This window comes from Lepisosteus oculatus, chromosome 2, assembly GCF_040954835.1.
Source record: "Lepisosteus oculatus isolate fLepOcu1 chromosome 2, fLepOcu1.hap2, whole genome shotgun sequence".
In the NCBI taxonomy this organism is placed as follows: domain Eukaryota; kingdom Metazoa; phylum Chordata; class Actinopteri; order Semionotiformes; family Lepisosteidae; genus Lepisosteus; species Lepisosteus oculatus.
In genome coordinates this window covers 31,307,927-31,324,897 of record NC_090697.1, presented here as the reverse complement: position 1 = coordinate 31,324,897, position 16,971 = coordinate 31,307,927, and the positions used below count along the sequence as shown (strand labels likewise).

At 43.1% G+C, this 16,971-nt stretch overlaps 1 protein-coding gene across 3 annotated transcripts in view; it reads right to left on the bottom strand.

Annotated features, from left to right (window-relative positions):
• Positions 1–224: 224 nt before the first annotated feature.
• dop1a (DOP1 leucine zipper like protein A) overlaps positions 225–16,971 on the bottom strand; it is a 36,464-nt gene continuing 19,717 nt past the window's right edge. For all 3 annotated transcript variants that reach the window (XM_015356043.2, XM_015356057.2, XM_015356047.2), the window contains 24 exons: positions 16,194–16,797; positions 15,545–15,819; positions 15,249–15,401; positions 14,518–14,618; positions 13,953–14,215; positions 11,349–13,362; positions 10,795–10,906; positions 10,313–10,495; positions 9,682–9,807; positions 8,559–8,693; positions 8,335–8,390; positions 8,112–8,216; positions 7,166–7,232; positions 6,935–7,079; positions 6,020–6,099; positions 5,254–5,363; positions 4,885–5,034; positions 4,739–4,800; positions 3,455–3,607; positions 2,952–3,088; positions 2,708–2,763; positions 2,177–2,341; positions 1,535–1,664; positions 225–774 (listed from right to left, as the gene is read on the bottom strand). In XM_015356043.2, coding sequence (XP_015211529.2) covers positions 469–774; positions 1,535–1,664; positions 2,177–2,341; positions 2,708–2,763; positions 2,952–3,088; positions 3,455–3,607; positions 4,739–4,800; positions 4,885–5,034; positions 5,254–5,363; positions 6,020–6,099; positions 6,935–7,079; positions 7,166–7,232; positions 8,112–8,216; positions 8,335–8,390; positions 8,559–8,693; positions 9,682–9,807; positions 10,313–10,495; positions 10,795–10,906; positions 11,349–13,362; positions 13,953–14,215; positions 14,518–14,618; positions 15,249–15,401; positions 15,545–15,819; positions 16,194–16,797 — 5,688 coding nt within the window. In that variant the 3' untranslated portion in view covers positions 225–468. The remainder of the gene's footprint in view (positions 775–1,534; positions 1,665–2,176; positions 2,342–2,707; positions 2,764–2,951; positions 3,089–3,454; positions 3,608–4,738; positions 4,801–4,884; positions 5,035–5,253; positions 5,364–6,019; positions 6,100–6,934; positions 7,080–7,165; positions 7,233–8,111; positions 8,217–8,334; positions 8,391–8,558; positions 8,694–9,681; positions 9,808–10,312; positions 10,496–10,794; positions 10,907–11,348; positions 13,363–13,952; positions 14,216–14,517; positions 14,619–15,248; positions 15,402–15,544; positions 15,820–16,193; positions 16,798–16,971) is intronic.

Genomic DNA, 16,971 nt, shown 5'->3' with positions numbered 1-16,971 from the left:
TATTAGTAAACTCAATGTCTTTAAAACAAGAGGATGGATATTTCACAAATTATTTTAAAAACAGATGCCTTGAAAATGTGTTACAGCAGGATTTGCAGTGCATCTTTTTAATACACTTCACATTTTCACAAACTAGAGCGTAGTGAATAAACATGGTAATGGGTGTGATATTGTTCTTAGCTCACCTGGAAGTCCCCGTAATTAATGTGTCCATTACACAAAAATGTTTTTATTTCACAATTGTTTATTTAGTAAGTCACAACAATAGGGAATGGTACAATCATTTACACTCTGACCATAGATGGAATAAACCAAAAACCACAGTCAGCCATACTTACAAATTGAGTCAGCTTTCACAGTCGTTCAATATATACAAATAAAATTATTTAAATGCATTCATCATAAATACAAAATGAAATTTACACTTCAGTTTTTGTTCCCACGTTCGGGGCTGGGGTTTTTGTTCAGTCACGTTTTGATCACCCCTTCCAGGAAGTCCTTCTCCACCATCTCCTCTATGTCCTGCCGGGCCTTGCTCCAGAACACCTTCTGACTCTCCAGTTTCATGTCCTTGCCGGGGAAGGAGGCGGTGTTGAGGACGGGGCTCCCTGAGTGGCCTGCAGAGCGGCTCGTCACCTTGCTGTTGAACACCTGGCTGAGCACGTTGAAGAAGGGCAGCAGCTGCTCCATGCTGCGGATGGTGTACAGCGTCAGCAGGAGGTGGCCTGGCTCCCAGGCGATAGTTCTCCCTGAGCTGTCCTCCTCTGGGTTTTTCTGCTCACGGGGAACAAAACGAAATGAAGACGTGAACGACTCTGCTTCACACCTCATTTTGGCACAGTAGACACTGCCCTCGTGAGATACAGAGTGGTTGTTTTCTTCTCAAACTAGCAAGATGGGGCAGTTTTAGTCCGCCTACGAAGGCCTAATCAAAACTCAGTGCAGCACAGCCTGGAGCTTTTGTCCCAACATGTTCCTTCATAGGAACATGTAAAGGTTTTTTCCATGCTGAAAAGAGAAGAAAGAAAGCACAACCTCGCGGCTGTGGAGCCGCCTTTGGGCCTCACACCCGAAATGTGTTTTCTCTCTTCTCTTTTCAGCCTACGCATGCTGATGCAGCTACCCACCTGAACTGCTCCTTCATGTTTACCTGGATATGTTCACTTCTTGATTCTGATAAAACTGGCATTTGGGAAGTGTCCACAGATGGTAAACCTCATTTTCTAATTATAATGCACCAGTTATTTGGAAGCCGCTTCATAGTGAGCAGTTCTAAGACCAGTCAAGTGATGGACGGCCCAAGTGGCTTACAACTAGCAAGGCTGTTCTTCGGTTGTTATTAATGGGGTCGTAAGGGTATACAGAAATACTGTAGGTGTGCAGATATTCTTAGTGTGAAACAAACATATGGAGAAAAAGAGGAGTAGTGCAGTTCAATGTGCTGTGAAACTATTCTTATGATCTGATGTTTGAGTTTGACTAAAACTCAGAAGTATATTTTTTCAATTGTGGAGTTACTAGTGGAGTGGTTTACCTTCGCTCTCTTCCTTAGAAGTTTTGCCAGTCGAACCACATAAGGTTTGAATTCCCTTTGGTGAGTCCCTTGCCTGCGAACCTCCAAACCAGAATCATCTGATGCTTCGGGAATGAATGCCCACCGATACCTGTAAAAGATGAGAACCAGTGAACACAGTAGAAGGGGTTGAGCGTTTAAATTCACACTAAAGAAGCCAACATTCTTCAATAATTACAAGGCAGCATGATAATCATTAGTGCTTCCACTTCATAGCTCCTGGATCCTGGGTTTGATTACAGACTGGGTCACCTTATGTGTGGAGTCTGCAAATTTTCCCCCTTTTCAGATATTTTCTCTGGGTTTACTCCACCCTTGCTATACTCTCTTAAACTGTGTGTGTGTTCCCTGTAACGGCCTGGAAACTCCTGATAATCAATGGGTATTATAAATCTCTACCTTGTTCCAATGTCAGTCTTATCTTTATACTTTGTACTTTCATTGTCCTGTTGAGAGTTGTTAAATACTCATATCCATTCATGACATGGGGTGAAATATTTAAGTAGGTGGATACAGAATTGTATTTTGATGATCAAAACCATCTGGTTTTCTCTGTGTTGATATTCCCTGGAAGAAGAAGAAAAATCTTATGAAAAAGCTTACATCTGGAACTGAGGCAGGCTTTCAGAAGGCAGCGCCAGGGCCAAGTCAAGGAATTTGCAGGCAGAGAGGTAGAGATTGAGCCAGCGCTGGCTGTTGTAGGAGGTGGAGAATCCATTACCCCCTGTGTATGTGGTCTCCAAGCCTGCCACGGAGGGGCCAGATGTTCTAAAACAGTAAGTAATTCCATAAGACAAAGTCTTTACAAAAGGGGGAAAATTGATGGGAGAAAAAAGTGCACAGCAGGTCATACTGCTGCCATTGTCTTATATTTCTGCATTCCTTTTCATCCTAACACATGCTAAAAAAAGGGAGAAAGGGACTCGGGTCAACCCACTGGGGTTGTGCACTGCGGCAAGTTTTCCTTTATAGTTTCTAATTCTTGCATTCAGCACATAGGCTTGACATTCTAATACTGGTGTAAAGAATATCTAATTAATGCCACCCCAATTAATGTTCCATTTTTGTTCAAAGCTGTAGCTGAAACACAATTCAGTTTTGTCACACATAATTCCTTATCGTGTCTGCTCTTACCTTGAAATATCTTCATCAGCTGTGAGCTCCTGCTCCATAAGTAAAAACACTTGAACCTATTAAAATGGGAGAAATGTATTTATATTACAAATACAAATCAAGTTAAAATTAATGACATATGTATATATATTATTTATCACAGAAAAATCATGTTGCTGTACGTGCTGTTTAAAGGCAGTACTCAAATGCCAAATACTCTTTCTGGCATGAATAACACAAGCCCTATTCTTCCGTTTTCCCTTACCAGCTCTGTGATCATCGTGGGCCAGAGGGAGGTCAGGTGTTGAGGAGACATTCGCAAGAGCAGCACCCGAAAAAACAGGAAGACCTGCGCATGGAGAGTCGGGACTTGGGGGAGTCGGAGACTCTCCACTAGGCGTTCTGATAACACGATCATACAGGATGGAAAAAAAAATCAGATTTCAGCCTTTGTACCTCTAAACAACCAGTGAATGTATGTTTGTGTCCAAACTCAATAGTATACTTTTTTATTATTGGCAAACAATATGCACATAGAAATTATAAAGCAGGGAAAGAAAATTATAAAGCACAGTCTGGTAATAATCTGGAAGTTAAACACATATCATTGTGATTTGATGTTCTTATCCTTTACAGTTTATGACTTTAATTCTTTTATCTTGTGTCAATTTGCTCTCGTGTTTTTCTTCCTTATTTAATCAGTCTATAGAACGAAGAGAAGCTCCAATGGCAGAAACCAAGGAAGTGGCAGAAAAAGTGAATTCTGACCCTGGATGTCTGGGAGGTACTTCTGGTACTGGTCCACCTCGCTGCTGAAGATGGTGAAGGCAAGTCTCTTGAGCAGCATGGCTCTCTGCTCCAGCTCGGCGTCTCGGTTCGTAAACAGGTTGAGGGAGCTGCTCTGCGCCACTGCTACCCGTGCTGTACGCAGATACACGGCACAGAACGGTTCATTGCAGAAACCGCAAGTACCGTACCCAGACAATCCTAGCTAAACTGAAAAACGACAAAGCCAATGAAACAGCAGCAAGAGTTTCTTCACAGTACACACGAAGACTTAAGTTAATAATTGAAGTTAAAATTGAGTAACTGAAATAAAAATATAAAATTAAAAAAAAAAAAGATTAACTGAAGTATTAACTTCAACAGCTCCGAACAGTGGTTTTCGGTCTGGAGTACGCCTGCTCATGCTGATACGCAGCACTTGTTATCACCTACAAGCTTTCCCATGTTTGCTCCCCTCAGCAGCCAATTCCCCATTTAGATGTTGTTCATGGTAAATTAATAGAGAACAGTCTTTTGCACAAACATCCCCATCTTCAAACTGAAAGGATTTAAATTGCTCAAAGGGGGGAGGCAAGTAAAATTGGGTCAAGGGTAACTACCACCCCCCTGCCTGGAAGGACAAAACCATTTAAGCTATGATCACTCAAGCTATGCTTGATAACTGCTTCTTGCTGAGAACATGAACCACATGTAAACTAATAATAATAATTAATAATTGCTTACACTTATATAGTGCTTTTCTAGACACTAAAATCAAAGCGCTTTACAGGTAATGGGGGCTCCCCTCCACCACCACCAGTGTGCAGCCCCATCTGGATGATGCGACGGCAGCCATAGTGCGCCAGTCTGCTCCCCACACACCAGCTCTCAGTGGGGAGGAGAACAGAGTGCTGAAGCCAATTCAAAGATGGGGATTGTTAGGAGGCCATGATAGTAAAGGCCAATGGGAAATTTGGCCAGGATGCCGGGGTAACACCTCTACTCTTTTTTTTTAAATCCCTGGGATATTTAATGACCACAGAGAGACAGGACCTTGGTTTTACGTCTCATCCGAAGGACGATGCCTTTTTAGAGTATAGTGTCCCCGTCACTATACTGAAGCATTACGTCCCACACAGACCGCAGGGTGAGCGCCCCCTACTGGCCCCACTAACACCTCTTCCAGCAGGTACTGACCAGGCTCCCACCTGCTGAGCTTCAGTGGGTTGCCAGTTTTGCCAGTTGCCAGGGTGATATGGCTGCTGGCTAAACCAGGAAAACACTTACTCATCAAGTCTCGGAATGTAGTTTTGTCATGCGTCATCAAGTGATCCATAATGGCTCGCCAGCTGAAAGATAACCATTATGATTTAGGCACTCCTCAAATAAAAAAAGACTGAATTCACTGTATAAATTGCACAAGTTTCTCTCACTGGCTGACGCAAGAGGAGTCCATCTGGAAGAATGTGTGGTCCATGAAGAGATCAAAGGCCTCCTTTTTCCAAGCTCGTCGGGTGTACTGATAGCCGCTCAGACTGCTCAGGAGCTGTACACATGCGCGATAGCTCGGGGCATTATGAGCACTGTAAGACACACAGGGATCCAAAGGGGTTAAAACAAGGAAAAGCATGTCTTTTGAAATACGTGAACTATGAGGTTAATCTTATCAATATAATCCAATTCATACTTTTATTACTAAAGATGAGCCCTGAATTAACCAAACACCTCAATAATGTGGGGTTCCTGACTCTACTCTGTACTGTGAAGAAAAAAGGGTACTGTGGTCATAGCCAAGCAGTTACCTGTGGTTGCGGAGGTAAGGCACTACATAGTGCATAATGTTGACCAGGAGAGGAATGACCCTCTCTTTCTCATCACTGTAAAACACCATGTCCAGCAGGTGAGCCAGCACCTGAAAAACATGTCACTGTCAAACAGAATCTTCAGCTGAGATCCACACGCAAAAACTGATTTTCAAACAGTCCTTCAAAGACAAAAATAAAATCATCAAGCCTACCATTTTTGCTGTATGGGTGCAAATGTAAGTTTAGGTAAAAGCACCACCCAAATCATTAGCAATATTAATAGTGTTGTTCATATAATAACCTAGACAAAAAAAAACATGTTAAAACTAATATCTGAACTGTATTTACAATACCAGAAGACAAAGGACACACTCATTGTGAGACTGATCAATTTATCATTAATAATTCATCTTTAGACGTTCTGAAGTGTTAAACTAAAAACTCAGAGGAGGCAAACTGCAGTCCCTTTCTCAGCTGTCTTTAGTGTCCCGTATCTGACAAGTGCTAGCTAGTGTCTTTTGTGAGTGACAGCACTATAGAGGAAGGGAAATGTGACTAGTTCAGCTACCATTTCATGATGAACCTTCATAGCACCTGCTTTGAGTATTTCATGATTTTCCAAAGTGAATTAAAGAATATTCCACATAGACCTTGAAAACAGATTGTCTGTTTCATAAGTCACAGTAGGTTGGTCATTACACAGTGCTCCATACTCTTTCATACCATGATTGATTTTAGAAGAAGGAAATACAGTACACTTCACCTCAGCCAGCAAGGTCAGTGCATGCACACTGTACACGGAGGGAGTGAAACTGGAGGCTTCCATCACTGTCAGCATCAGCTCTGAAAGGTGTGAGAGAGTACAGTACTGATGGCAGGACATACACACGTACTCCTGCGTGAACTAACAACCACTCATAACTGCACAATCAATTTCATCCTGCCATGTGTAATTTACTCTGACCTATAGCAACATTTGGAATGTATTATATATGAAATAGAAATAGTTGTGAACATATAGTTATAAAGGGTTAATCAATTGCATAACATTAAGTGTTGTATACAAATATTTGATAAATTCAGTTTGGAACTGGCAATTTGTTTTCCACTATTTACAGCTTCCAATTTGGAATTGGCAACTGTTCATTAACTCAGCTCACTGCTACACTCCTCAGTAAGCAGTCTTCTGAAAACTGCTAGCATCAAGCATGGAGATAGCAGCTCTCGAAGGTAGCAGGACAAGTTCACAGTTGCCTAGAAAGTAGAGCAGTGAGTTGCTGTAGCACAGCAAGCCTACAGTATAACACCTTGATCGTCTCAAAGTATCCTAATGCCTGAGGCAACTGGTCAGCTGTGTGGTGCCACTTTTTTAAAGTCCCGATCACAATAAGATACAGAGCCCAGACTCACACCGCAATACATAATCCAGATTACAGATTACCTTTTAACAGTTTCTTTGATCTGGGAACCCATTAAAAATACATCTATTGCTCATATATGGTACTAAAAATGTACAGCAATTTGTACAGCACTACCACTTACTATTAAAAATGTACCACACTAACACTTGAAGAAGAAACTACAAAAAATATTTCCACACATAATCAATAGAAGAGAATGTGACACGTCTCAAATTGAACACGGAACTCAATACAGTTCCACTGTGAGATTTCCGCACCTTCCACATCTGGTTCCAGGGTGGCCCCATCCACTACAATCTGCGGGGAAGCCTTCACTTCCAGATTCCTCCTCAGCCAGGTAGTCTGCTCCAGGGAGGAGCCAGCAACCGTTCCGATAGCCTCCACAATTTTGTGCGTGACATCCTGTTGAAGAGGCACAAGGGCAAACTCTGTCAGAACTCGCTGGTGAACACAAGAACTCAAACGGACACCTTCTGCAAAGGTCTTACCTGCAGCTCGCGCTGGTCCTTCTTATTTTCAAAGTTGGGGTTCTTCAAGATAAACTCGTTGAGAATTCTTTAAAAATAAGAACAAAACAGATATCGTAAAATAAACGTATCTTTCTTCCCAAAGTTGATATTGTGGCTTTTGTAGCTCCCTATTTATTGACCTTCTGTGGGAATCAACATTTTTACAAGCCAGAATCACATATTTTCACTGCTTCTCAACGTGTTTCTGCCTGTCCAGCTATATATTTATACTATTACCCTCCATCCATTTTCTAACTGCTTCTTCCGGTTTAGGGTAGTCAGAGAGCCAGAGCCTGTCCCAGCAAGCAACAGGCACAAGGCAGGACATACCCTGGACGGGACGCCTGTATACTATCAGACAAATAATATTATTAAGCTGGACTCCTCTGAGCCATGTTTAAAAATCAGAGCACAGATATTTTAAAATATTTTAGGAGCACAATTTCCTGCTTTATGTATACATATATGTTAATCGGAGCTTTTATATAACATACTGTATACTGTACCTGTATACAGTGCCATCCAAAAGGATTGGGACAGTAAAATCAATACTGAGTTTTGCACTTTGACAATTACATAAAGTACAGTAAATGTTCCAATACGTACAGTAAGTCAATTGAAATTACTGACTTGAATACAAAGTATGCTTGTAATAAAGATCAAATGAAAAAATGTATGCATGTAATACAGTCCAAATAAAAAAATACTTAACATTCACATTAATCTCACGATCACAAATTTCAAAAACTTAATCTCTTTGAGAGCTAAAGAAATTACTTAGAAACATGAGGACAAGACTAATTATATTCCTGTTTCTTAAAGTGTAAAAATCAGCAGTTCGGTGGCTTTAATTCAATGACAGAAATCCTTTAATATTAGGTAACATTAAATGTTATGTAAAAGCTGTGTGGCTAACAGTCTATACCCGAGGATCAAGAACTGTCCTGGGGATGGGAGTCCAAGCTGCACAGAGTCCTTGAGTAAAGACAGCAGTGATGGCCAGCTGTCCACAAGGTTTGACACAGGGACTCTGTAAAGAGAAATAATATGATAGATACTGTATATACAGGTATAGCACAGATGACAAACATCAACTTAAATATGCAGCTACTGTATTTCTGAGACATCAGCAGCACTAGTGAACACACCTTTGGACATAAGCATAGAAAAACTGCAACATGCAGACTTCCAGGGAAAGATGTTTCTGTGAAGAAGAGAGCAAAAGACTTAATTAGACAAGTCAGCACTGAAATGAAAATCTGTCACTTTAACTGCACAAAATCAAGCTCACACCTGAATTGGATAGTTATTGATGATAAAAGTACAAAACCTCTTTCTTGCAAAAGCTGAGACGGGTGGAGATGGACCTCACCTTGTCCTTGGCTATAGCTGGTGGCTGCTTCAAAACCTCCTTCACGGTCTGCATCACAGTCTCTGTCCTCATGGCGCTGATGGAGCGCACAAGCTCCACAAGGAGGAGCTGTTCTTCACTAGCTGTGGGAATGACCTAGAAAACAATTTCAGTTCTCAACTCCTGCTGTTTGGAAAATTACACATCAAGATGTACAGCTATGTATACAAAGTAATCTAGGAACAAAGTACAAAGCCAGCAGCTACTGTATATCACCCTGAAACTCTAAGCAGGTGTGAGTCTGGCCAGTATCTGGATTCTCCTCCCCACTGAGAGCTGGTGTGTGGTGAGTGTACTGGTGCACTATGGCTGCCGGTGCATCATCCAGGTGGTGCTGCCGTTGGTGAAGGGGAGTCCCTTTTACTTGTAAAGCACTTTATAACTGTAAAGATTATTATTATTAAGCAAAATCTGAGTAATGAATGTTAAAAAAATAGAACTAAAACAACACAAATATCCTGGAGATAAAATGTTTTACATATAAATGAAGGACATAATTACAACCAGAGTCGAGTTAATTTTCTGTGACATTTTCAGCTCATATTCCTGAGATATTTCACATATGTACATGCTTACCAATAATTATTTTAAACAAGGTTGTGGGAAAGTAATAAGTTATTCAACAGCCATCCTGCTGAAATTGATATCCTGGCTTTCTTAAAGAAATGCCTGAATGAGGTCCTCAGATCCATTATCTACTAAATTGGCTAGATGAGCTAGATGGGGCTACAGCAGTATGGCCTCCTATTGTTCGTAACCTCTCTCATGTTCTACACAAAGCACAGAAATAGTATAAGAATGCTGTAAGCAGTACATGGTGTATCTACCCTCACATTTAGATTTTAAGGGTCTTTTAATCTTTTTCTAGCTTCATTGTGACAGTACAGTGGTCTGTCAAAAGAAGACCAAGGAAATTGACTAACAATCAACACAGAGAAAAATCATACAGTAAATATGCTTCAAGGCAACGTAACCTTTGATAGGTCACAACCGGACGTCCCTAAAGACAGTTCAGTGATCGCCCAGTGGAGCTGTGTGAGCTGTGTGAGCTGTGCGTGAGATGCGCTTGTACATGGTGACTCACTTTGTTCCGGGAAGCATTTTTGCCTTGCTTTCTCTCGTTCCACACATAAGCAATGGCAGCCATGAAGTGAGCCCCATGATTCATGGAGATGGGACCCAGCAGCTCCAGAATCTGCTGCCTCAGGTTCTGGAATGAACAGGAACAGACCAGCACGATAAAAAGTCGACCTTGCTGCGTTTTAAAAATGCTCCCAGGGAATTATGGTCTCTGAAATTAGGCTTAAAATGATTCTTATATTCATCAATGTTCTACTATGATGTTATATGGTTTATTTCTTTTTTCTAAGTACTAAACTAAGAGACATTAACACCACAACAAAAGCAGTACAGGCTCCAATACTCCCCTATTGTGTTTTTAACACCTCACCGTATATTATATTTAGCTTTATCTTCCTGTGACTTCTCATTTTTGGTACAAAAGACAATATTACTTTGTCAAATGTGTGAAGCTCTTATAAAGCTGACACAGCCAGTACATCAAGTTTTTTTTCCGTCAGCATGCGTAGGCTGCAAAGGAACAAGTAAAAGGTTTATTCCAGAAGAAAGGAAACTTTCGTCTCTTTTCAGCATGGAATAAACTTTTTACTTGTTCCTTTACAGCCAGTACATGTTGCTGTCCAGGCCAGAAGTACCTTAGTGGAGCCGAGATTGATGGTGGTGGTGGCGGATGCTGAGGCCACTGGAGGGCGCTCTGAGTTGTCAGCCAGAAACAGGACACTCCAGAGGAGAGTCACAGAGGACATGATGGTGTGAAGGATGGACAGGATCCCTGTCCGAGCCTCACTCAGGTGCTTCTGGTCCACGTTTACCAACAGCTGCCGCAGCAAAGAGATCAAGGAACTCAGAAAAGAAGTCAGGGTAACAAACAGTCATGAGCTAAAGAATAGAGACAATCCTGAATTGCTTTCATTACCTGCTTTTACTCAAAATAGGAAACTTTAAATTATTTTAAAGTGTGCAACGGAAATCCACAGAGTGATCATGAAAAAATGCTTATCCTAATTATCTAACCCTTTTAATTGACTCCCACAACTGCATAGAAAAGACATAGACCATGTATATAATATAAAGTAAAAAAGTGTGTTATTCACAGTCCAGAATACTGGGCACTTACCAGATGGTACTGAGAAGATGGGTCTAGGAGGCAGTAGTGAATAATAGTTGTTATTCCCTCTAAAAGAGTAAGAATCATGTCTGGAGGAATGCAAGACGCCATCCACTGTGGTCTAAATATTCAAAAGAAGAAAATCAAGAAACAGGAATTAAATTGTACACTGCCAATTGCAAACATAGTTATTATTAATAATATATTATTGTGTAATAAAAATGGAAAGAAGGCCAAAAACAGCACTAAAATAAAATGTTTTTCAAATCTTTACCATGGTTTCTTGTAAGCTTGACTAATTTTCTCCTTTAAATAACCAAAAATACATTTAAAATGCCATTATTTTAAACTATATACTGTAGATAAGACACTACAGCTAACAACTGAATGATTTGTGAATGAGTGATTTGTTTCTTACAAATACAATCCAATTTTCTACAATTACAGGAAATAATCTTGTGCAAATCTAAAAGTGGTTTCTTAAATACTGCGCTTTTAAAAAAAAATTAACACACCCCTATTGGAACAGAACCACACTTATAGGCGCTGGTATTTGGATATACCTGCTTTCTGATAATCCGGTCTCATATCTGTACTGCTGGATTAAGTGATCCAGGTTACGACACAGCTGCAGGGTCACAGATGCCACCACCCTCCTCAGCACTTTTCCCATGTAGGGCAACGTAGCAGTTATCAGACTGATCCACTGCGGGTGCATTTTGCAGGTGTAGTGCTGGTGCAGCGCCCTGATCACAGCACAGAGGAACATCCCCTGTGACGTAATGGGCTGGGAGTGGAGATACTGAAGGGAAGTCATGGGCTGCTGGGGGTTGATGTGCTCCACGTCTGTGCTGATGAACTCATAGCCACCTTCAACATCCTCGGGCTGAACCATCACCCTGTGCTCCAGAATAATGAGGCTCTGCAGGAGCCGGAGCAGCTGAGACTGCACTGTGCTGCAGTTGTCTATCTCATCCTCCGAGAAGTTGATGATGCTGTCCTCGGACAGGCCTTCCTCGACAGCAGGCATGTTCCTGCCCGCGACTCTCTCGCCGTGCCACTTCTGGGCACTGAAGATGGAGGACAGGAGGCAGTGGAGGATGACTTTTTGCACTTTGCACTTCGACAGCATGTCCGAGATGAAGCTGGCAAAGCCCTTGGCTGAACCCTCGGTGACCTTGGCGAGCTCGGTGAACAGCAGCATCAACACCTCGACGCTAATGATCTGCATGTTGCGGTTGCCCGAGAGGTCCTGCTGTGAGGCCAGCACATGAGTGGAGTAATAGCTGCGCAGGAAGTAGAGGCAGAGGGAGATAATGATCTCAATGAACATGGAGCTGCGGAAGGAGTGGCTGTGCGAGTCCACAGGGATGTGGCAGTAGAAGTCCTTTCCCATGACGGAGATGCGGTGGCGGGCCAAGAGGTTTTGCAAGAGGGACAGCTGCGGGGTGTAAGTATTATTGATGCTAGTGGTGGAGATGGCACTGACGAAGGCAGTGGGACTGGCCTTCAGCATAGCAATGAGGGCGGACAGCGCGTGCAGAGTGCGGGAGGAGTCATACAGCTGGAGGTACAGAAGGACATGCTGGTAGAGCGGGTGGATGTGGAACCTGGGTGGTGAGGTAGCCCTGCGCAGTCCAGGAGAGCCCACGTCACTCTCAATCTCTGACACCTCTCCCTCCCCGCAGCTGTACCAGTTCTCCAGGTCCAAGCTATCCCCGAAGAAGATGTTGGGCTGTTTTGCCTTCTCGGCTTGAATTTTCTTCTTGTCTTCCTCTTTCTTTTTGTTGCTCTTTACTTTAGGCTTAGCACCTGGAGATTTGTCCACCAGCTTTTCCATGATCTTTCCCTTAAGGCTGAGCTGGATGCTACTCTGGCTTCTCTTGCGGGACTGGTCTTCAGCCTGGAGGGTGGGCTCAGAAGTTGCATCCGGAATTGTGACAATGGATGGGGAAGAGCTGTGTCTGGTGATATTATCACGGGGCTGCTCTTCTTCTCCTGTGTCAGACGTGACAGAAAGATACCCAGGAGCTCCATTTGTTTCAGACTCAAGTACTTTCTCTTTGCTGGCAGCATTTTTGTTGGGCATCATATCATTACAAGTATCCAACATGTGTGGCCCAGCAGACGTTTGTGAGATAGAGCTGTCAGAGTCAGACTCATGCCACGCTTCAGCTGCGTCGGTATCGTTCTCAATGATCTTAGCCACTCTGTCAACCAATTCAAACAAAACCTGCGGCACCACGACTTCTACAGAGTCCTCCGTCGCAGAAGCAGGGGCGTTATCCTGAGTTCCTGTTGTGTTGGTGCTGTCGAGCTCCTCGAAGCTGGTGTTGTCCGCGGTGGAGGAGTGGGAGCCCCCTGAATCAGAGCTATGGAGCATCTCGGTCTGTTGGTCAGGCAAGTCGAACTCCGCTGCTGCCAGGTGAAGATTCTCGCTGCTTGTGCTGAGCAGGGACAGGCTGTCGCTCAGGGGATTGACTGTGAGACTGAAGTGCTCTATCTCCTCCAGGGTTAGTGCTCTCCCATGGCTCTCCCTTACAGCATTCATGGTTTTAACTGGCATCTGGCTGAAATCTTTAAGCAGAAATGCAGAACCAAGCCAGAAGATATTTGTTAACACATGTTATTTGAACATCCAAAATGTATTTCAATGTAATTTTGATGACATGTGTCACTACCTGACGTTCATTGCTCAAACAATTTCAAAACAATTTAGTCACTATTTTAAAAATTGTATAATATTAAATCACTACATTAATTTATTGCAGTAAAGAAATTTATTTTTCAGCACAACGGAGTTTGAGGCTGTTTTTATTATTGTGTTCTAGAAAAATGTATCTCAACTGGTGATATTCCAAGTACAACAAAAAAATGCAAATAAAAAAAATACAAGAAAAGGAAAGAAAAAACACTGCTAGGAAACTACTATCTACTGTCACATCTCTTAAAACACAATGTTTACATGAGGCCTGTTTTGAGGCTATGTTCCTGAACAGGTGAATTAGTTTCTTCTATTCAAGGGTTTGTTATGCAGTTTAAAACAAGCAAACTCCACCTCAATCAGGCCCATTCTCCATGTTCTAAGGAAGTAATCTTTTAGATCCTAAACTGTCCCTTTCTGAGGCCTTGCTGAAGGTGGCAGTTTTGTGTCAGAATCCACTCACTGTCGGCGGTTCCAGGGTCTCTCGCGTAGCTGAAGCCATTGCCTTCCTCCTCAGCAGGCGCCCTGGCCCGGACCCAGTGGCGCTCGGCCTGGACGCGCTGCACGGACACCCGGTGGGTTTTTGGATGGAGCAGGAGCAGCAGCAGGGGCTCCAGCACCCTGGCGATGTCATGCCTCTGAAGCACCTGGCTGAGCCACGCCTGGCCCACGCAGCAGGTGGAGCCGTCCCAGCTACTCAGGCTGTCGAGCATGATGAACAGAGACCTTCGCAGGGAGGAGGAAAGAAGCTGCATTAGGATCAGAGCACAGAGAACCTGACATCATGACCTGCAGTTTCACCTACAGCACCCCATCTTCAGCAGACAACTGACCTTTAGGAAATACAGCATTTTGAAAAAGTCAGCTGTTCATTGTAACAGTACCCGTCTGAATGTACAGTATTACAATATTATATTGACATCTTTATGAATGATTTTCAAAAATACATATACACTAAAATATACTATTTTTTAACATGAAATTACTAATTCTAGCCATACCGAACTAAAATGTTTTTGATCCCCTACCTGTCAAACGTGCGATTAAAAGGGGAAGACTTTGTAATGTTAAGATCCCTTGTCAGGTGCCAAAGTACTGAGAACTTCACATGAGCTTCTAGTCGGATTTTCTGAAAAATGTAAGAAAATTAATAAACCAATAGCCACTCTAATGCAGCATGATCATATAGTACTTCAGAGTAAAAGACATCTGCAGGGTTCTTAAAAGACATTTTCCCTCCTGTGCACACACAATAATAAAGCACCTCGGCATTCTACTTTTTCTTTTAAATAATCTTCAACCATTTAAAGTGGCTCCCCATTTTAGCCGTTCCTCCTGCTGAGAACAGTCACCTGATTGAAAGGAGCATCCATGATCCTGTGGCATTTTAAAGACGTAACAATAAAATATCTCTACCAACATGAACATTTGTTTTTCAAAACCCCATGTCAATGTTAAACAAGATTCCATTCTAGGCTAGACTAACAGGATCATAATATCAACAATTCATCATGAGGACTGCAAACAGATTGCAATGTACCAATGTATCGATTTTACCCGTTACTTGTTTCAGGACATTGTCCTTCATTTAAAACTTCACCATGATTATGGAAAGCTAGCTGTCAAAAGTCCTTTCTGTATTATCTATCACTTCATAATGGCGTTGTCTCGCGTTGTAAGCTAGAAACTGATGTTACAAGAAACTTGATTTTTGGTTTGAGGGACTCGTACTGTTCTGCTAGTTCCCGATGATCCTTACTTTGTCCCTGTGCATCAGCTGCTGACTGATGACATCCTCACAGATGCTGGAAGAGGGGACCAGATTGTGCAGCTGATAGAAGAGCTCCACACTCCTCTGATGATACTGGGGTGTTCCTTCGCCCAGCTGGTCCCACAGTGTCAGTGCAACATGCTGAGAAATGACAACATAGAGACTGATGTTGTTTACACTGGCCATCGTACTTTCCTTGTTTTGTTTTTTTCATTTGAAGTTTCATTTACTTTAAGACAAGGGCAAACCAAGGTGCCACGTCAATAAAACTGACCACTGCTTACCTTAAAAAAGTCCGTTTTTTCAGCAATGAATCTGAGGATTCCTTGAGTAAGTGGGGGCCTGATGACGACGGCCACCCTCCCCTGGCTCGGGCTCATTGGCTGGGGTGCCTCCAGACTGCCGACATTTTCCCCCGTTACCATGGCGACTGACTGTGTGAGACCCACCAAGTCCATCACCAGAGAGATGGCGACAGCCTGGATACTGAACTCGTTAGCAAAGCAGCAGGCGTCCATGAGGGTCTGGAGCCAAACAGGAGGCTTCACCTGTTCATAGTCTGCCAGGAGATAAAACAGAAGCTTAAATGCATTCTGTATTTAAACTTGAATTAAGGCTATACCCAAATATCCACAACCATTTAGTACTGTGTTTATATGACAGAATTATAAAACAAGAACTAACAGAAATTCTACATCCCCTTCCTTCAAAATAGTAATATTTTTAAAGCACTTTTATGAGGACCATCATTTTACTACTGTACATAAACTCTAAAGGGCCCATGCAACAAAAGTCGAATAAGTAATGAATTTAATATCTGCATTTATATTGGGTTTAAAAAAAAAAAAACAGAATCAAAACTCCAAACATAGAATGTGACTAGAATGTGACCCTAGAGGGGAAGTTCAGACTGTAAAACCTGGGGGGGCTGACCTGGCTGAACCTCCTCTGTCTGGGGAGACGACTTCAAGTTGCCCTCTGCGATGTAGATGGGGAAGCTGGAGCACTCCAGGAAGAGCTGGCAGGCCGCTGTGAAGGCCCCCAGACACTGAGAGCTGGCCGTGCTCTTTAAGCCAGCGTCTCCTGCTTGCGCTGTTTTCCCTCTGGAGGCCTGATGTCCCTTCAGCTCGCTGCAGAGCTCGCTCGTGATGGCGGACACGCCGGCAGCGCCGGGGGTGATATACAGGGCGACGAGCCGGGTGAGAAACTGCTGGAAGTACTCCAAGCAGCACTGCATCACTGTCTTCTGCTTGGCTTTCCCGGCGAGGGCCGACGAGGCACGCCCCCCGGTGGGAGAAGAGTGAACAACGGTGTCCTCCGAGCCCACCGTGGAGGCGGTTTCGGTCTCGGAGGAGGTACTGCCAGCTGGCAGAGAGCTGTGCGGCCCCTGGCTGTCCCCCCCAGCCCGGTCCAGGTCCTCGCTCCTGTCGGCCTGATACTGCACAAACTCGGTGAAGCCGCTCTCGGAGGAGCGGCTGCTGGGGGGGTTCTCGCTGTCCTCAAACACGTCCGGGCACTCCGACACCACTGGGAAGAGCTGGAAACGGGAGGGAGACTTACAGAGCTGGGGAGCTGTGACAATATCATGAAAAATTGAACTCGTACTGGTCGTATCACTGCGTCTTAATCCATCCAATGTCCGGATTCTGTTTCTAAAACTACTGTATTGATTTAAGTTTCAGAACTCAAACAGATGAATAAAAGAAAATTA